This window comes from Tursiops truncatus, chromosome 12, assembly GCF_011762595.2.
Source record: "Tursiops truncatus isolate mTurTru1 chromosome 12, mTurTru1.mat.Y, whole genome shotgun sequence".
NCBI lineage: Eukaryota > Metazoa > Chordata > Mammalia > Artiodactyla > Delphinidae > Tursiops > Tursiops truncatus.
The window spans coordinates 70,872,166-70,893,586 of record NC_047045.1 but is presented as its reverse complement, the minus strand read 5'-3'; the positions used below and the strand labels follow the sequence as shown (position 1 = coordinate 70,893,586).

The window sequence follows — 21,421 nt, the reverse complement described above, 5'->3', positions numbered from 1 at the left end:
TTAAAAAGTTGTACCTACTTTGTACCTAGACTAGAAAAAAATTTAAAGTATGACACATATGTTTCCTAGAAAGCAAGATTTAATGCATGATTTTTAAAAACTTAAGAGGGTTGTATTAATTAAATTAGTATTACTTAAATCAGGGTCTGCTTTCTATTCCTTGGCCTCAGGAAAATCTGATTCTACAGAGAATACGTGTCCAAAGAGGTTAAAGAGTTGATTTACTTAAATATATAAACACAAACACATCTGATTCCTAGCCAAGGCTCAGGTTTAACATGAGAAGGGCAAGCTACATTTTATAGCCCATGATAGTTACTACTTATTCTCAGAGTTCACCTGTGAGAGCAAATGCAATTTGCTAGTCTTTTTTTTTTAAATAGGATTTCTAGTCTTTTTTTCCCCTGCTCAATAAATGTACAGATGTTTCCTATCCAAGTTCATACTTAATGTACAAGACCTCATTTTGCATTGTCTTTGGTATGTCACAGATACTTTTAAATTTCCTTTGAAAGGGATAAGTTGGACCTTTCACATGATATCATTAACCCCCTTAAAAATAAAAGGCAAAAGTGAACAGACACATATTTTTCTAAGGCAGAAAAGTATGCCCATATTACCTTTCTAGAACTACATGAATTCAAAACAAAAGTTGCAGTCAAAATATTTATTCTTTTCCTTAATTGGGTTAAATGACAATACAAATATTGTGAGCCTGCTTTGTTTCTCACGTACTATACTTTAAATGTTCAAAACTTTGTATAAAACCACACATGACCTAATTTCTTTCACAATGCCTACTATAGAAACTTCGATTTAATTGTATATGTTTTGAAATAAATTCTCTCCTTAACCATTATTATTACAGATTTGAAAAGGCTGGTTACAACTGCAACAGTAATATCTATCAGGCTCTTAGTTATAAACAAACACACAGGAAGAAGAAAGGAGAGAAGGGACTAGGGAGAGAAAAGAAGAGATGTTCATTTATATTGTTTCCAACTGGTACCAACCAGATCAGAGTACCACTGTGGTGTGAGTGCTTCCTGAGTCATTAGGAAGGGGATTTTAATGTATTTAAGGGGAATAACCACGTCACACTAGCCAGGACTAGTTAAATCACAATATTTAAGGATAACAATTTTACATGAAGTACCAAAGTTTTGACTAGAAAAATAAATTGCTAAACAGAAACTTCCAGCTTTCTGTGGCTAAAAGGGTCTAAAAGCCTCCCTCGAACTTGAGGATAGGATACAGGAGACAAAAATACAGACGCATGAAACTACAGTGAGGCGGCAGGGAAAGTTTATTACCAGCCCAGTGTTCACACTGAAAGCCACAACTTCCAAGTCTTAACAAATCCTGAAGAACTGTCATTTTAAAAGATGTTAAAAAGAACATAAACATTATCCTGAATATGATGGCAACAACAACAGAAGCCTAAGTGTTCACAAGTGAAGGGGCAGAGCCACTGGCGGGACTCCTTCACCAGTGTCCCCTTTCATCACAGGCTCCCAGGGGTGCCATCCTTGTTATTTTAAGGCACAGCCCTGAAGATTCACAGAGCAGCATATCCACCATCCATGATCCCGTCTCAGGAATTTGCTTCCAACCGAGCATCCGCAGGAGAGAAGCAGACGCTGAGTCAGCAACACTGGGATTTGTTCTCTTTTTTCACGGTCTCCTCATCCAGTTTAATTCTGCCGTCGTTTTCTTCATTAGGGAAGCTTTGGTGGTTGGCAAGAATGTTCTCCACTAGGAACCGGGATGCTTCATCTATGTTTATGTTATCCTGTAGTGCAGAAACAACCAGGATCAATTCTCACGATCAATATTCTTAGAGGAAAGCATTAGAGTATTACCAGGAACTAGGAAAGTTGGTCAGAGGGGGCATTATAAGTACGCCAGCTCCATCTCCTGCTCCAATACTGAAGTGTTTGCTAAGAGTTCAATGTTACTGAGTAATGTGACTGAGACACTCTTCTTTTTACAAAGGATCACACTCTTTCTGATGTTCTGTTTTTGTGTGTGTGTGTGTGTGGTACGCGGGCCTCTCACTGCTGTGGCCTCTCCCGTTGCGGAGCACAGGCTCCGGACGCGCAGGCTCAGCGGCCATGGCTCACGGGCCTAGCCGCTACACGGCATGTGGGATCTTCCCGGACCGGGGCACGAACCCGTGTCCCCTGCATCGGCAGGCGGACTCTCAACCACTGCGCCACCAGGGAAGCCCTTATGTTCTGTTTTTTAATGTTTTAAACTTTTGCCACTGAGGTCCAATGAACTATCTCCAAGGTAAATGAGTCTTCATCCTGCTGCAAGTTGCCAGCCACATAAGTGAAAGCACAGAGATAAAAACAATGTTGTGGGTGTGATGCCCGTTAAGGATGCTCTAAGGAATCACCAGCTATCACAACATTTGTGTGACTGATTCATAAGCTGTCATTCAATATATGATATGTGACATATAGCAAAAACTGTGCTTCTTTTTAAAAGTATTTAACTTTTCCTTTTAAAATAATTTCAGATTTACAGAAACGTTGTAAAAGTAGTAAAAATTCCTATATATTCTTCACCCATATTCCTCAGACATTAACATCTTAGGTAACCAGAGTATATCAAAATCAAGAAATTAGATGACAGTACTGTGCCAGCATTACTCTATCAACCTTGTTCGAATTTCATCAGCTGTCTCACTGTCCTGTTTCTGATGCAGGTGAGCAGCTGTATTTCGCGATCTGTCCCCTTGGTCTCCTTGAATCTGGAACAGGTCCTCAGTCTCCTTGCCTTTCATGACCTTGACACTCTTGGAGAGTCCTGGCCAGAGACTATCCCTCAGTTTGGATCTGTCTGATGTTTCCTTATCATTAAATTCAAGTCACACATTGTTGGCAGGAATAAGACATACATGATGTGCCCTCTTCAGTGTATGAGGAGGCATACTTGCTTGAAGTCATGTCTGCCAGGCTTCTCCACTGAAGAGCTACTATTTTTCACTTTGTCCTCAGTACAAATATGTAAATATCCTGTTTTTCACCATACCTTTCCTTACTCATTTTGGTATCAATTAATTTTTCCCTAGAACAATTATTACTGTTGTGTTTAATGGTGACTGTCTATTTCCATCATTCCTTCTCCATTTATGATTTGGAATTCTACTGTTAGGAAGAGCTTTCTCTTCTCTCCCATTTATTCATTTGTTTTTTTCATATCATGGATTATTATTTTATTCTGTGTATTAAGTCCATTACAATAATTATTTATTTTGTTGCTCCAATTGTCTTAGGTTTTGGAGCTCCTATAAGCAGGCTCCTGGGTCTTTTTGACGCATCTCCGTCACTTGGTGAGCGTTTCCTTAGCTTCCGGCACGACAAAATATCTCAGGCACATCTTTACTGTCCTTGTCCTAATAGTCCTGAAATCAGTCATTTCTCCAGGGAGACTCAGTCCTTTTTATTGGATAACAGTATTTAAAAACCAAATTCTAAGGACTTGCAAAGCTCACTGGTTCTGTGCTGTCATTGCTTCTAATCCTCTTCAGCAGACACACCTAGTAAATATGTATGTATCCATACACATATTGGTATCTGCTTCTGTGTTTAGCTGTTTACACATATACGTATGTGTACATGTGTGTGTATGCACACACATATACACAATACAGAATTTACATATGTGTGTGTGTATATATATACATATATATGGACTTTTCCAATTCCAATCCGATACCACGAGGTTCATTCTAGCCTTCTCCCTTATTTCTCAGACAGTGAGAACTCTGCAAGACCTCTGCTATTTATTCAGGTATCTTTTCTAGCACCAACACAAACTTTTTTTTACCTCCACTCCCAAGATAAGCATTAACTTTAATTAAAGTATTGATCTTTAAATGCCCAAATGTCCCTCAGTCCCCACCATCCCCATTATACCAAATAATTATAATCTTCTCTTACTGCATTTAATGGTTATTGATGAGGAACAGAAAGTCCCACATTGTAATTAGTCACACATTCTCATATTGGAAATCCATTATTTTCCATAAAGGTGAAAAGGTGAAGCTCATGAATTCAAACTTGCCTTTTGGCTGTGTTTGTATCAGAATTCAGATCACTGGTATTCTAGCAGAAATCAGATTTGAAGTTAGCTGCTGGCCAGCTCAGAAGCATAGGTATTAGTGACACTTGGGCAGTACTTTAAGCCTTGACTAAAATTTTTAACAAAAATTTTATATTACTGTTACTCTCTTGAAATACTCCTGGTTTACCACTAAGGAAATTTTGCAGTAGCTGGTTCTAATATATTCGTAGGAAGGCACAGAACATATGAATGTTTTTCTTTTCACCTCCACATGTAACCCTGTCCATAGATATCATGAAGCTGATGACTTATACAGTCTCAGGTGACAGGCCACATGATACTATTGTTTATGAATCTTCCTTCTAGACTCTGGGGAGAAATTTAGATTTATTACCTGAATGATTAATTCAAATAAAACCAGAAGAGGAAATTTTATCTGTAATATATTCATCTTCTCCACCAAATCTCACGCTCTAATAAACACTTACGCATACCACTAATTTTTTTCTAACAAAGCTGGGAAGTAAAGCAAATCCCCACAGGTGCAGAGAGCAGACAGAGGGCATGGCTTCCAAAACAAGTGTCTCTATAAAAAGCCTTGCCTTCTGCAATCTCTTCCTTCCTGTTTGGCTAAGTGCTCATGCAGCAACTCTGGTCTTCATCTCTCTTCCACTACTACTTTTTATTTATGAAACTAAATTTTAAGATACTAGAATATATTTGTTTAAACAAATAGCCTTTAGCTTAGGAGTAAACACTTCTGTCTTCAGCAGACACTATTTTTTCCAATGACCCCACCATCACAATATTTTCAGAGCACTTTTTGTGTAGTCTCCCATAGCTTTGCTTTCATTATTCTGATCACCAGTGGCAGCAAATAATCTTCCACTTTTAGGATGGGTTTCTGGTAAAGCTAAAAGTAACCTGGTAATAAGTAAGTAGGTCATTTGAAAAAACAATGCACGTTTTTTGATATATACAAGAAATTCACAGAAGGCATACTAAAAGCTGGAACTGTGTTAAGATTATATCAAATTCATGGTTTTGAGTTTGCCATCACAGAATTTTGCTAATAATTCATCACCCTCTCGTGTCTGATTGTTATTGGACCTCTAAAGTGAAACTTCCAGTGCACATAAGCCCGCTCCAGCACAATATTTTGTGCTTGGTATTGTCACCTTTGCTTTCGTGTATATTTAGACTGTTAAGATTTTCAACAGCCAACGTGTTTTTGTTTTTCTTCAAAAAACATTTTATCCAGCTTCCCATAATGGCTGAAAGAAAAAATTCTCACTCTACTATTCATGAAGAAGTATGTCACAAATGTTGATAATTTCCTCTTGTTCAAATTTTCCTACACATTTGATCTAAAACTCTTCAAACATCATCTGAATACATCTTCTCTCTGACCTTTTCAATGTCTGTTAGTCCTGCACATGACTTACATCTTCACTAGGAACAACTATGTCCCTAAGTTTTACTAAGCCTTCTATAAAACTCAAAAATAGTTGTGCTTGACAATATACCTCATACCCCACAAATTCCAGGTACATGAAAAGTACTTCATTTAAGGACTCAAACTCATAGAAAATGTCATTTGTTCTTTGCTCTAATAATAGTCATTTTTATTTTAATGTAAAATCTGCCCTTCTGTTCACCTCTCCACTAGCCAATTCTGAAAGCATTCCTGCTGCTGAGTGAAAGAAGCTATAACATATCCATGCTACGCTGCACCTTTTACTAGGTTTCCAAAAACCACTCAGGTAAATCCATCTAAATACTTGCAAGTTACAGGTCAGATTTACGAATTAACAGCAGAGCAGATAACAAACGCACAGCAGAGCAGATAACAAACGCACAGCAGACCTCACCTTTGCAGAGGTTTCAAACCATCCAGTGAAGCCATGTTCTTTGCAAAACTGGTCCATCTCGGGAGTATTCTGGCCACTGTCTTTTTTCTGGTCACATTTGTTAGCTAAGAGGACAGCAGGAATAGGGTTGCCGTTTGGAAGATGGACTTTACTATCCAGATCACTTTTCCATTTTAAAACGGCTTCAAACGTGGAACCTCTCGATATATCAAAGACAACGAAAGCACCAACAGCTTCTTTGTAATATACTCGGGTCATGTTGCCAAACCGTTCCTGTCCTAGAAATAAGTATAATAAGAGATTAAAAACTTATACTTCGGACAGAGGCGATATTTAGTTATAATCCTTTTGACCCTAAGAATAATGCTATAAACACATATCTGTCATTCCACAGCACCATAAACTGGTAGGATTGAGGACATACACACAGAACCACGAACCACAAAGCAGAAGCGGCTGATCATGTGGTCCGAGTACACAGTTACCCAGTTTTATGTTCTGTGCATGTACCCCACATTCTCCATAAACACCGAGATGACAGTTCGTAAAGCTACAGAGTCCATCATTTCCCCCTCCACTCTTCTTGGTCTAAGAGAAGAGAGGTACTAAAGGAAAAAAGAAAGTTGGGAGTGGAGGGAAGAGACAAGAATAGAAGAAAATAAGACTTGCAGGAAGGAGATAAGTGTGGTGGGTAAAATGCTAGTCAAAAAGATTAGGACTGAACATGAGATAAAGGAACTCATGTTCTTAACTCCTCTTTCCTTCACATCTCCAGCCAAACCCGCTTTCGATTCAAAATGCAAGACTGCTCTCCTCTAAGAAGGCAGACATGCAAACCCACTATCTTACGGTTTTCCCCTTTAATTTAGAATAGAGGGTGGGGTGCCAAACTAGTAAACGTACAGAAATCCAGAAGTTATAAAGAGCTATTAAGCTCTAGTGGCTTTTGTTTTTGTTTTGTTCATAGAATCACCTATAAATCCCTTCAAATATTTCTTTTTACCAACCATGTTAAAGCATATTCAAGTCTGTATTCATATTAACTTTCTTATTAAAACATAAGAAAACCAGAAATGTATGTGGTAAGGCATTTTTGAGGAGGACCTTGTGGCTTAGAATATCCATTTCCTTAGGTTTCAGAGCCAGGATTCGAAGCTCCCTCAGCAGCAGAGGGTGTGCTTTCTAACATCACCATATGTGACAAATCAAAACAGTGCCAATTACACTGTTAAGCAAATGAAAAGTAAAGGCACAAACTGGGAGAAAAAAAAAATACAGATCCTATATCTGATTAAAAAAATTTGTACTCAGAATATAAAGAGCTCTCAAAACTCCAAAGTAAGATTAAAAAAATTTAATAAAGTAAGCAAAAGATTGGAACAGTTTACTGAAGAATTTATATGATGATAAATAAGCATAAGAAATTATGCTCAAAATTATTAACCATTGGGGAAACGCAAATTTAAACCACAATGAGCTGATCCTTTATTCCCACAACAATGGCTATAATTAAAAAGTCTGACTATACCAAGTGTTGGTGAAGATGTGGAACAACTGGAGCTCTCATATACTGCTGGTAAGACTAATACTTTAAAATAGTACAACCACGTTGGGAAACAATTTGATACTTTCTTAAAAATGTAAACATATACCTACCATACAACAAACCCATTCCATTCCCAGGTATTCGCAAACAAAATGAAAACACACGTCTATAAAAAGGCATGTTCATGAATGCTCACAGCAGCTGTATTTTTAATAGCCCCAAACTGGAAGCAACCCAAATGTCTATTTACATGCTAATGAATAGACTATGGTATATCCATACAATGGAATACAACTCAACAATAGAAAGGAAAGGAACTATGGATACAAGTAACAGCATGGATGAATCTCAAAACAATTATGCTGAGTCAAAAAAGCCAGACCAAGGAGAGAATAGCTAATACTATCAGTCCCTTTATATCAAATGCTAAAAAATCAGAAACTATAGTGATGCAGTAAGAGAAAGCAGATCAATGATTGCCTTGGGCAAGGCAGGAGGATGGATTACAAAAGGCCTATTAGAGCAAATAGCTTTCAGGTGATGAAAATATTTGCAATCTTGATTACAGTGATGTTTCAAAAGGGTATACATATGTCAAAACTTATAAAATTGTACAGTGTATTGTATGTTAACTATACAACCATAAAGTTATAAAAAATAATACCTACCTCATCTGGTTACAGGAAGGGTTAAATGTAAAATGCCTGCCTGGATATATTTAGGCAAACTATAGCTCATGCCAAATCCAGCTAAATAAAATTCTAGAGAATAGCCATCCTCATCCGTTCATGTATTATATGCCTGTTTTCACTCTATAATGGCAGAGTTGCATAGTTGCAACAGAGACTAAATGGCTCACAAAACCTAGAACAATTGCTATCAGGAAGTTTACAGAAAAAATTTAATGATTTCTGTTCTAGGGGGTTCGGAACAGTCTATACCTTGAACTGGAAGTGGTATATAAAAATTCATGAAGGTATACACTTAAGGTATCTGCATGTAGGTTATACTTCAAGTTCAGAGTGTAAAAAGCCACGTCATAGTAAACACTGAATAACTATTAGCTAAGAATTATCATTAAGTGCTCAATAAATGTATTGCACGATGAAAGCCTGAGTATCCTTTTGTAAATCGTGCTGATTACACACAGCAAAGCCTTAAACTATTAGCTAGTTATGTGTTGTGCCTTGTAGTGGTGAAAACAGCTTGCAGAGGAAAATGAACTTGAGGAAAGCACAACTGTACTAGAGAATCGAATAGCAAGCACCCAACAGTCAAGTTACCCCAGGAAATAACTTTCTCTGCCTAAATCAGCCAATTGTCTTTAGAGATCTTTAGGGGTCATCAAAGTCCCACCCAGCTCTCACTTCTGATGTTTTAGGTTTCTATATTATAAATTTAATGCTAAAATGATTTTCTAAAGATTCTGCAATCACCAAATCTAGAAAGCAATGGGGATCATGACCTAGCATCACAAGGCCAAGTCCATGCACTTAGCTTATTCTCCAAAAGAATAATAAAATATATTTCCTATTCTACTGAGTTCATAATCTCTTTTTTAAAATTCAACAGTAATCCATTAATGCTTCCGAAATATTCTCGAACTGGTAAAAACAAGTAAAAAATTAAGTAGGGAGTGGAGAAGATAAGATGAATTCATTTAAAATAATAATCTTAACATAAAATTAAAGGTTTTTCTCCAGAAACCTAACAAGGTGAAACCTAGACTTAACTATGCTGTTTTAAAGGTTTAAATGCACAGATTTGCTAAGCTCTTTCAGTTGTTAAACTGGGAAGCAAAGTAAACTTTGCTACTAGAGTATGAGTTGCATCCTGTATCTTTGGGTAATTTTAGCTATTCCTGTATTATTGTCTAAAACAAAGGATTCCAGTGGAAAACAAAACTGCTGTTCATGAATATTCCATCCTCCTCCACTTCTAAACACACGGAGGAGCACACTGTTCTGCCCCCACTAAATCAGTTGTGTCCGTGGGCTAATCCTGGCCGATGAAATGTGAACAGAAGTGTTCCTTTCCAGCAGAATCACTTGTCCTGCAGCAGCAAGGCTGAACCCCAATTTTGAGATGGTAGGGCCTCTGTTAGCCTGGGTCTTCAAGTGGCTCCAATGAAAAATCCTCCTCACGTTCCTCACCACCCCTCCCACCTCTGTTCCCCACTGTGGACAAGTAAAAAGCACGAGAAATCATCATTTTAATGTTGTTGACCCCCCAACATAACCTAGTCTATCTTGGCTGGTACAACTCCCAAATATATTTTTCTCTCTTCTATCTAGATCTGATCTCAACTAAAAAGTATGTATTAGGTTCCTCCTACGTACCAGGCACTGTGCTAGACACTGATGAAAATAATGAAACAGTGAATATGACCTTCAGGATCTCACAGTCTATTTGAGGAAACAGACAAAATGATACCATGATGTGTTGGGTATAATCAGGGATACAAAGAGCATATTATGGTATCAAACAAGGGGATGTTATTCATTGAGGTAAGTGAGTCTTTCTTGAAAGATACATTATCAAGAAATGCCATTCAAATGCTAACTCATCATGGAAATACAGTATCTTCATAAACTTTATTTCCATGCTGTGACTTTCAGGTTGCACGCCCATGGGGGTGGCCAGCCTAGTCAAAGCCATGTTAACTGCTCGAGGCAGTTTCCCAGTAGCTCTGAGTCATCCCCAGGAGAAACGTGAATTCTCCTACTTCCCCTTTCACAGCACATCAGAAGTCAGCCCTTCCTAGGTTCAAAGAAGAGCTAAGGATCAAACTAATGGGAAAGACTTTCACATCCAAACTAGAATTGCATTAGAATTCCATAGACTCTTAGATTTTTTTTTCTAATTTTAGAAAAGAAAATAAAAAAATACTCTGAGGGGGCAGCCAATCAACCATTTTAAGTTTAGCCTGAGAAATCTTTATTATTCTAGGATTCTACTTTCCGGAAATACATATATAAAAGCAGGAGATTTCTGCCATGCTGAATGCTCCTGGATTGTGCCCTGTGACGGGAGCGGACTGGGTAGAAGGGAAAGTCTAGAGTTATTAAATGTAAAGACAGCTGTACGTGTCTTGTTTCATGGCGTGTGTGTATAGAGTTAAAGCGTATAGCAATATGGAAACTCAGCAGAACGTGGGAGACCTCCCTCTCACTAGGTCTGCAGAAGTAGTTCAGACAGGGTGGGGAGAATGCTAAGCAACACCACCTTCTGTGACCAGAGCTGTAATCTTCTCTTACAGGAACGGGTTACGCTTTCCCGACAAAACACTGTAACGGACAATATTGTAACTGGACGATGACACTCCAGATCATCTAGTCCAACCTCTCTTATTTTATAGATGAGAAAATAAAATCCCAGGGAGATGACATTACTCAAATTTCTTAGGTTGACTTGTTATCAAGTGTACTGTCTGATCTGTTACCCAAGTATTTTCTGGAGTATATATTGCTCCACCTGGCCCTGTGTTTCCAAATAGATTCAAGGTACGATAAGCCTGGGAGTGACCTTCCTTAAGGACAGCACAGCCCTGCTACAAAAGTTACAGCCTTGCTCTATGTCCCCTAGTGCTTTACCACAGCAGATAAGGAAGTGCCCCACTGCTGACTGCATTAGTTATGCTGATTCTAGGGACAGGGTTTTTCATCCATACTGCTGTGGACACATTGCCTGAATATTCCAAATGGCTCTGAAATGCGTTATCCTTTAAAAGGATGTGTTACTTCCTTCTCTAGAAGAAGGAACCCTGACTATAGCTAGATATCTTGGCAATGAGAAAGGGAAAAAAAGAGCACAGTGCTAGTCATCTAGGCTCGAAGACATTTAAAAATGCACGACTTTGTACATACTGAAATGGATGACCTGTAAGGTATATATGCTGGCAAAAGGATTAAAATGCTTATCTAGTATTTGGAGTATCCAACACTAATGGCTTTGAAAAGCAGTTGAGATAATTTAATACATTTCCAGGAATACATATTCCAATCAAGGGAAAAAAACCCACAAAACAGTGTACCTTATCTCTTTATAGCGCATGCAAATTTTCAAAAGGGAAATATTTCCTCTCTGATTTGAAAAGGAAAGTACTGCGTTTTGAACTATCAGAAACACATGCCAGAGATGCTTTCTCTTATGATTTTAATCCCTGGTTTTATTTTTTTAAACGTTTGTCTCAATATTTTATGTTCATGCCCCCATTTGATAAATAATCTAAATGTCTCTTAATGTTATTTGAAACTCAAAATATAAATTACACAATGAAAAATAAATCTGAGCAACAGGACAATTAGTGCTTAGCTTTTCAAGTACAAATGCTTATGTTTTCCCACCCACTAAGAATTATTGAGCTACATATTCTTGCTCAAGGTGATTGGGAGAAAATGCATAGTTTCTAGTCAGTGCATATAAAGTCCTTTAAAAACAACTCCTTAAAATTCAGCGTGCATTTCAGAGATGAAGCGCTTCTAACAAGCTTGTGTGGGTGGTGGGTAATAGATCAAGACCCAGTCAAAATTTAATTTAAGTCCAGTCATTGGTTCTAGAAGGATAATTATCTATCCACTAAAAATGTTTACAGCTTGATACAGGTAATAATGTGATGTCATAATGGGTCTCGGGTTTTATATGTAAGAGGTTACAATTTGTAGTCACACAGGTTTTTGTTATTTTTTAGGGCACCTAGTTAATGACTCATTATACTACTACTTTATAAAGCCCTTATAAACGTGCCCCAGCATTACACTTAAATAGTTAACATGCTAAAACTATAGGTATTGTTAGGAAAAAAAACACTTTCTTACATTAAAGAACTACCATAATACTGACCAATGAAACAATGTAACTAAAAAGAGACCATATTGCTAGTTGCCCATTTCCCCCCCACTGGCTTATGCAATTTTCCATACAACAAGTGGCTGTATTCTCCACAGATAGAACAAGTCTAAAAGCTAATGCATCAAATTAGCACCATATGAGTTTGGATTTGATATGTACTGAATTTCATATTTTAATATTGTACCACGAAGAAGGTAAAGGGAGTCACATGATTTTACACAATTCCATTCATTTGTCTGGTTTTCCTTTTTATCATGTGTAGATGAGAGGGAGATAATATAACATGACCATGAAACCTTTGGAACGAAAAATCTCTGGATCCTTGCCCTAACTCTGCAAGTTACAGGTGTACAGACCTCAGAAAAAGCCCTTAATCTTCCTGAGTCTCAGTTTACTCAACTGTAAACTGAGAATCATTCTCATTTCTCCAGATTATCATAAGTATCAATGAGAATAAAAGTAAACCGAATGACAGTGGCTATAAAACAGCTTTTAATAAATGTTAACTGTTATTATGTGAGAGGATCAAATACCAAAATTTCCTAACTCTGGGATTCTATCCTTACGTTTGGAAATATATTTCCACTTGGAAAAATAAGCTTTACAGGGGAAGAGGCAAAGCTGCCATTTAAATCATGTACAAAGCACCATTTTTGCTCATACCACATTCTGTCAAGCAAAAGAGTAACAAAACTGAATAAAGAAAACATTTTTAAATACCTAAACTAAAAGGAACACAAACTCCTTTTGAGATGGTAGCAGTATCACTAAGTAGTCTTCAAAATTACCTATTCCCAAATACACGCCAGTTCAGAGTCTGGATTTTTCTTTTTGCTAATTTGAAATGAGCAGCCTTCTGTGGTATTTAGGTCACAGTGTAAGGTCTGTTTTTATTCAACTAGTTACATCTTCTGTGGTGACTATGAAAATAACACCTGACTTTAATCAATTTAAAGGAAGGAAAAAAAATCAAAATATCTTTTTGGTTTGTATCCAAAGTCATAATAGTTTTAGAAGTTTGAGGTATTGGCTTTTTCCTTTCTTAAGCATTAAATGAGAGCAAGACATGTACCACCTCTGTCCTGTAATTTCTCTTGTCTCCTTACATCACCTCTTGAGAGCCACACAAATAAGGAGCAGGTGACATGAAACAGACAGGAACTTAAGGGTCAGGGAAGGTGAGTGTGAAGGAGCCCGGGGAACAGCAGGCTTGCTCCGTGGAGCGCAGTGGGAGGGTAAGTCTGTTGGCAGCATGCAGCAGAGCCAAGACAGAACAACTGTTCTCAACTTCGGTATAAATCAGACTACCCATGGTGCTTGGCAAATTACACATTTCCAGGCCCTACCTCTAGGAATTCTGACTTGGTAAGCATGGAGGATTGCTAGTTGCCTCTCCAATATCCCTTCACAGAATTTTATTTGGGAAAGCAATGTGTCCAATTTAAAAACAAACAGAAAAAGCCCTGGTTTTCTAGCTGCCCTTGCAGCAAGGCATGTGCGTTTGACTGGACCACAAAGACAACGAATATGGCCAGGGAATAGCTGAGTGGTGAAATGTCAGCTTTGGTCCAGGAAGAATGAATGGTTCTGTTCACCAGCCATGGACTGCTCAACTACAGACTAAGTAGGTGAGAGACTTCTCTCTTGTTAAACCATGATGTTTGGGGATGTTTGACAGACGAAGGCAATTCTGCTTACAGCTGATGCTAGGGAATCTGCATTTTAAGCACCTCAGATGAGTCTGACGGAGGAGGTCCCATATAATCACACTAAAAACCCCAATATATTTAGCTTAACTTCAAAGCAATCAAAAATCACTACGGGAGATGCTTAAGGAAAATATCTGGGTAGAAGTGAGTGAAAAGAATGGGGAAGAAGAGAATGTAAGACCATCTGTCAATGAGAAAGACCAACAGAGAGGCTTAAACTAAAGCCCTGCCATCCATTTATTTTTATGTGGTTTGTCTCTCTCAGAATAAGAGTGAAGAAATCATATGTTTCTAGCATCGACTGCAAAAAGTGCAAAACGCTCTTTTGAAAATATAATTGAGTAGAATTCTAAAGCAACTTTTTCTTGATCTTTTGTCTCACCCTTCAGAAATCTCCCCACATATGTCAGCACTTTTTTCACTGTCCAAGAGAAGATCTCTACAACCATAATACAACTTAAACTTGTCAACTTAGCCCACTCTCTATTACTTAAGTGTTGATTAAATGTGAAATCCTCACTATTTTGAGGATACGCTATTCTTGGCCTCCAAGTCAAAGGCCTTCAAAGTTTTCTTCTTTGGAAGAATACTTTCTCTCATCTCTCAATCTATTTTAATAAGTGCTTAGAAATATGTATTAATCAGGTTTTTTATTTTCTACATTTTAGGATGCTTTGACATCTTGGGGCCTTGCGGACCAGCGGAGGGACTGCCCCTCTTAGGGTTAGCTAGTTCTTAGAGAGAGCAAACAACTTGCTGAGAGCATGTCTTCGATATGCAAACCAACCAATCCTGAGTCCTTATCCTCTACCTGCTTTCTTTTTCCAGGCTCCTGCAGTCCAGGACATTATCCTCCTGCCCTGAATCACCCCACGACCAGGTACTAGACAACTAGGGACCATCCCTATAGCCCAGAACAAACTCAGTCTCTCAAACTATCCAATCCTAAGCTTGCTCAGCCTGCCTACACTGCCTTGTCCTTTCCTTCCTGCAAAAACCACAGTAAAGGTTCCAGCCCTTGCTTTGCTTTCTCCGAGCTCCTTCTGCCTCCTGAATAACGCTGGTGCTTCCCTACACGGTCCTGCATAGTGTGGCATGGTCCCTCCTCTTGGAAACTATGAGTAACAAACTATTTCTTTCAATGGCAATTGTCTCCTGATGTGTTGGTCTCATCACACTTTTTTATTTTGATAAAAACAAAATCTTGAGTACAATTTTAAAGGGAATAAAAATCATTAAAATTTATATATCAAAAGTTTAAGAAAGTTGGAAGGTCAGGATAACATATACATGATGGATCAAATTTCTCCTAAAATATATCTGAAAATAACATTGCAGCCCTGGAATAACGCATGGCATTCAGGCTCAATCCATGAGATCAGAGTAGACCTGACAAATATCTGTAATTGTTACCTTGCTTTTCCAGGGTGTGCTCTGCAACCATATACCAATAAAAGAGCTTTGTTAACTTCAGAGAAGTCCACAGTTTGGAAACAGTCTTTCAAAATGTACAAAAAAAAGTGATGCAGCCAATCAAAAAGTGTCTGCTTTGGAAGCAGTATGCTTCATAATTAAGTATAAGAACTGGAAATTCTGGGTTGATGACATAAAGAGATGGTAATTATTCAAATATGAGTCATATGCTCTAAAATAGGGATGACCAGAACATTTGCAAATTTAGAGAACAGTTAATGCTACTGTTTTGAATCCAGTGAACCAAAAATCCACTGTGCTATTTGACAGAGACATGAGTCCTGTCTCTGTACGGTGCCGTGCCGTGGATTACCTGTGTTTTCTTGGTCAATTTACCAAACCTCCCTGCATTTACACCATGGGGTCTCTGAAAGCCTATAATCCAGCTCAAACAATAGAATGATTAGGCAAATGGCTGGGAGCCAAGTACTTCTTATCAGCACTTGGCTGTCTCTACCTCTAACCTCAGCACCTTTTAGCTTACTTGGACTAATTGAGGCAACTAAGAATGGTAACATACTCAAAAGGAGGAAAGGCAACAGGCATATCATTATCAGGGGAATTTTCATGTGCGATAACACAAATATGTTGTTATGTTGAAACTCCTGCTGCCTGGGCAATTGTGAAAGCACAGTCCATACTGGGGCACCCAAAGTTGTGTCAGGACTCACGAACTGAGGAAGATTTGAAGATGTAAAATGGGACAGTAGGCTTTGCTTGTAATTCAGCACAGAAATTGAGCCAGAATAAGGCTGAAGATGGCAAGATTGTACGGGTCAGATGTAATAAAGATTTTCTTTAATTCCTTTAAATGAGTCATTAAGCAATCGGCCCCCAATAAGCCCTAAGACAGTTACTGTAGTACTAAGACAGAGACTACAAATAACAGAGACTAATTCCTCAAAGCACCACTTCTTCGTATTTAGGAAAAAAAAATTGAATATTAATACTCCCTGACTGACAGATACTCTGAAGGTCAAGAAAGCATCAGAGATAATATTCCAGACTCTTGCTCATGAAGAGTTGGAGGGTTATCAAAGAAGACAAGAAGAGATCACTAGATATAGTAATTGGCGATATGCAAGAGAGAACAAGAAAGACACGATCAACATTCTATTTTCAGATGTGAATCAAAAAACAGAAGTGAATCTAACTATGCTTTATATAATTTATAACGTCTCCCAAGCATGCATTTTACGCTTTGGTAAACAATATTTACATGAATTCAGAATACGTTGTTCCTGATTTGTTCATTGGCCCAAAGGTGTATTACTCAGATATTTATAAAGAAATTTTGATCCTTAAAAGTGAAGGGTGGCAGAATAGCCCACCCCCCAAAATGCCACTTTGGCATAAGAATTATTTGAACTAAAGGCACTTGAAAAACAGCAAGTGCACGAAGGGTGCTCTAATCTCCCCTTCTTCTTCCTTAAATGGGGAGATAAAACTCCCATGTGAATGATGTCCTCCCTATACCAGAAGGAAGAAAACGTTCTCATCACCAGAGATGGGGAGTCAAGCTGAGAGAATTCTATAGAAACAGATCTTGTTAAAATAACTCTTATCTTCCTTTAGCCTCCCATAGAGTTTGGTTATTTTCCTACAATTGCCTCTCTTTGTTCAACCTAGTATAAAAGCATTTATACTAGGTTGAACTTTTTGGGGTGTTCCTTTCCTTATAAAGGCTCCTGTGTCATGTAAAGCTTATATTAAATAAATTTCTGCTATTAATCTGTCTTACATTAATTCTCAGGCCCAGCTGAAAGCTCTAGGAGGACAGAGATAAAATTCTGCCTCCTCTACAAAAACAGTGAATACATGAAGAGTGAATTATATTAGATTAGATCTAAATGGACAAACTTAAGAAAAAAGAGAGATTTAGCCTAGACCAGCCATTCAACCTACCTGGAAAATTCTACAGTTGCTAATAGGCTTATAATAAGTAGTGGGCCAAATACTAATTCATCTATAATACATGTTAAAAGGAAGGTCAGATGCTGCATCCTAATTCAGTATGTATTAGGTAACCTCTCTTTAAAATCTTATCAAAGACTTCACTATTTTAGTTTATTTCAGTATGTATTGAGCAGCAGTCTTAAAGCAGATACGAAGTAAAAGACAGCAATTGCCTAACACAAAACTTATATTAAATTGCATCTATATTTTAAAGCTACATTCATTTGATGTAATAAGGATTTGTAAGGCCTGTACCCAAGAGTCACTACGATTCTCAATTTGAAGAGTTTAGCTTAAACTGGCCACATTTACAGAAAACATTTGGATAACTCCTGCCTCTCACACTTGCCAAAGCTTTCAAGTATAGAGACTTGACATAATTTCTTTAGCACCTTTCCCATCTCTAAAGCAACAGCAAAAAAGCTACATAGTAATAACACCACACCTCAAGTTAGTCATATCAAGTGGCCAGCTCCACCTACTATTTTGCCATCAAGGACTATTTCCCTCCTTTGAGAATTAAATATGATTCAACTTTGTTACTACATAAGGCAAATATGTTTAGCCATGGGGAACTTTTTGGAGTGACCTTCAATTTGCCTTCATTACACCATTACTACTTAATTCAAATGGTATGAGCTAGGATTCACTAGTAGCTCAAATATTCAAACCAAACCTAGTTAATGATGTAGCTCCCTAAACCTTAAGTTAAAGCCACAATATTTCTGCTCTTAGTTTCCTTACATATTAACACTGAAAACCTTATTTAAAAGATGAGCCTAATAATTTCCAACTATCTCATAAGTTTACCTCTAATCTTGATAATTGCTGGTGTGTACTTGCTGGATGGAATCCCTTTTGGAGATCTTAAAGGTCTGCTTTCCTTCCTGGAAAAGCTCAAGCTTTGGATTTAGGCAAACGTGCAAGGATATTCCATCTAGGCCTCTATATACCAGAGTCTGGTAAAGACTGACTATGTCCCCTTTCTGGCAAAATAGATCTCTTCAAGAAGGATGAAAAAAGAGACGATACCCAGGAAGAAAACTCCTACTCATGCTTTTGCTTTCCCAAGTCTCCAAATATAAGCTTTTTTCCTCGAAGCTTAAAAACACAACTGTGCCGTAAAAATCTTTTATTTACCTGCAGTAGGACCCAAGCATAATTTAATCGCTAAATACCACATTATTTTACATGAAGAATAAGGCAAAGTCAACAATCCTCCGAGGCAGGGATTTAAAATCATCTTCATGGAAATTCACGGCTACACTGAAGATTCCTACAGAATGACTATCACATGGTAAGGCAACCTTTAGAATCCATGACTTTGCCGAGAAGCAATACTATTATTCATAAGTGCTCTATGAAAAAGCAGGAAGTGTTTCGAAAGAAGCCTCTGGCTTCAAAAGATGACTTTTCAAACGAACTTTTGGTTTTCTGTAACCAACAAAAATAACAACAAAGAGCTGAGCCCAAGGCTGATTATGCCCCTTTCTCTGAGGTGACATACATCTATTTATTCTCATATCCGAAGTAGAGAAGCCTGTTCTTAAATAAATGAGTATGTAAGTTATAATTCTTCAATACCTTCTCGTATGTAATAAGCTGTTGATGACAAGAGCACTACCCAGCAGACAGACCTGTGTCCCTGACTCTGCTACCAGTTGGGTGCCCACACCTACAGGCTTCTGTTATGCAAGCGGAGGATGAAGGACTGTCTCTCCAGCCCTGAACATATGCTCCCATCCGAATGCTCTAATGCAGACTGACCTTAACATGGATGATGACTGAACAGGGTAACTCTTGGTACCACTTCCATATTTAAATTTTCCCAAAGTTAACGTCTTTTTCAATGTGCACATCCCACCCACCACACCAGTCAGAGTTCAAGTTTTCATACATTAGAGCAAGGAGGGTATGTACCCCTCAAGCAGGGATATTACGCTCCCAAATGACAACTGAGAGCAAATGCCAGGGAAATAATATATTGCGGTTGGGGAGGTAGGCGTGGGGCTAGGTGCTGGTTTAGGGAGGGAAGAGGAACATATCTTTCAAGAGAAACTTTCCCAAATCTTCGCCTGGGTGGCCTGCCCCAGGGATGAGAGCACGTTATATGAAGAATGGGGTTTCGCTCACAAGGAAGTGTCTCAGACCCAAGGTGGGTGGTGAAAAACCTTCCGAAAAGGAACCTGGTTTCTAGTCTTGGTTGTGTCACTAACCAGGAGCATCACTTTGGGTAAGTCGTTCAACCACGCTGAACCTCAGTTCTCACCTGTGAGACGTTAAAGCAAATGAGAGGAGCCAGCCCCCTCCCTTCGCTCTTCCTTGTCAAGATTCAGAGTTAAACCTGGGGATAAGACGGGAATAAAGACACAGACCTACTAGAGAATGGACTTGAGGACACGGGGAGGGGGAAGGGTAAGCTGAGACAAAGTAAGAGAGTGGCATGGACATATATACACTACCAAACGTAAAATAGATAGCTAGTGGGAAGCAGCCGCATAGCACAGGGAGATCAGCTCAGTGCTTTGTGACCACCTAGAGGGGTGGGATAGGGAGGGTGGGAGGGAGACGCAAGAGGGAAGAGATATGGGGACATATGTATATGTATAGCTGATTCACTTTGTTCTACAGCAGAAACTAACACACCATTGTAAAGCAATTATACTCCAATAAAGATGTTAAAAAAATTTTAAAAAATAAACTTAAAAAAAAAGATTCAGAGTTAAAACTTCGGGAAAAGCCCCCATGGCTTTCTCACCTCTGGTCAGGTGAGAGCGCCAGAGCACAGGGCCTCTCCTCCACCTCTTAAAAATAAGACAGCTCTCCACACACTGAGCTGAGGCATCTAACCAGGGTTACTCATTTATGCATTTATTTACCTTGTCCTGCTTTTAAATTCTTCGACTACTACTGCCTGTTCCACTGTCCTGATTCCCCTGGAGTCCACCCGACCACATCCCTTTCCATCTTTCTAAGTAGTTTGGTACCTTTCTTCTAAACTGACACGGGCAGGCGAGTTCGGGCAGAGGACAGAGAAAGAAGAAAGGAGACCGAAAGCAGGCTAGCGGCCCCAAGCTCCCGACGGCTGGAAACCCGGCGGGCGCCTCTTGCCCGCCGTGGGGTCCCCGCGCGTCCGCGGCTCGGGCCACACACTTACCCGCGATGTCCCACAGCTGCAGGCGCACCAGCGTCCTGCTGTCCCAGTTGAGGACCTTGAGAGCGAAGTCCACCCCGATGGTGGCCCGGTAGTGCTGGGAGAAGAGCTGGTGGACGTAGCGCTTGATGATGCTGGTCTTGCCCACGCCAAGTTCGCCGATGACCAGCACCTTGAAGAGGTGCTCGCGGGTCTCGGGCACCGTGGCGGCGGCCGCCCCCCGGCCCGGGTCCCCAGCTCCGCCGCCCGCCATGAGCGCCCAGGTCTCGCTCAGCCGGCCGGCCGCTCTCGGCAAGCTAGGGCTACGCGCCGGGGCCCCCGCCCGGCCGCGCCCTCCCCGCGACGCCCTGGGAGCCCCCGCCGGCCGTCGAAACTTCCCCGAGGCCGGCTGCTCTCCCCGCCGCGCTGCCGCAGCGCCTGACAGGTCACAGGACCCGGAACCCGCCGCCGCTCGCAGCCCGCGCGGGGCGGGGGAAGGGCCGGGGGCTGGCGTGGCTAGAGAGACCGGGGTGAGGAGGCCTCTGCACGCTGCTGCCTGCGCTCCCGGCGGGCCGGCCCAGAACTCGGGGCACTTCCTCTCCCCGGGCGTCCCCTGCTCGGGACGGCGCTGAGCTCGGCCGCCCCCTGCTGGCCGCGGGGGAGCCGAGAACCCGGGGCCGACGGCTAGCGTTCCCAGAGCCGCGGTGAGCCCAGGCGGTTCAAGGTCAGGCCTCCGAGGCCGGCGGTGAACGCCCCCGGGGCAGAGCGCGGATGGGTGGTAGGTGGTTGTCCAGGGGGCCGACCCCAG

The 21,421-nt window shown here is 39.9% G+C and overlaps 1 protein-coding gene across 1 annotated transcript; it reads right to left on the bottom strand.

Moving 5' to 3' along the window:
- Nucleotides 1-1,288: 1,288 nt before the first annotated feature.
- On the bottom strand, nt 1,289-21,140 carry RAB32 (RAB32, member RAS oncogene family). Its single transcript, XM_019951891.3, has 3 exons — nt 20,638-21,140; nt 5,946-6,223; nt 1,289-1,792 (listed from the first exon to the last, which is right to left on the bottom strand). The coding sequence occupies exons 1-3, from the start codon at nt 20,885-20,887 to the stop codon at nt 1,646-1,648; spliced, it is 675 nt and encodes a 224-aa protein (XP_019807450.1). The 5' UTR covers nt 20,888-21,140; the 3' UTR covers nt 1,289-1,645.
- Between the last annotated feature and the right edge of the window lie 281 nt (nt 21,141-21,421).

What these genes read in the sequence shown, in the direction of transcription:
- RAB32 (XM_019951891.3), bottom strand. Translation starts at nt 20,887, where the DNA reads ATGGCGGGCGGCGGAGCTGGGGACCCGGGCCGGGGGGCGGCCGCCGCC. An exon ending in GCAGCTGTGGGACATCGCGG is followed by an intron (nt 6,224 to 20,637) that starts GTAAGTGTGTGG and finishes ACTTATTTCTAG; the next exon opens with GACAGGAACGGTTTGGCAAC. An exon ending in GGTTTGAAACCTCTGCAAAG is followed by an intron (nt 1,793 to 5,945) that starts GTGAGGTCTGCT and finishes TCTGCACTACAG; the next exon opens with GATAACATAAACATAGATGA.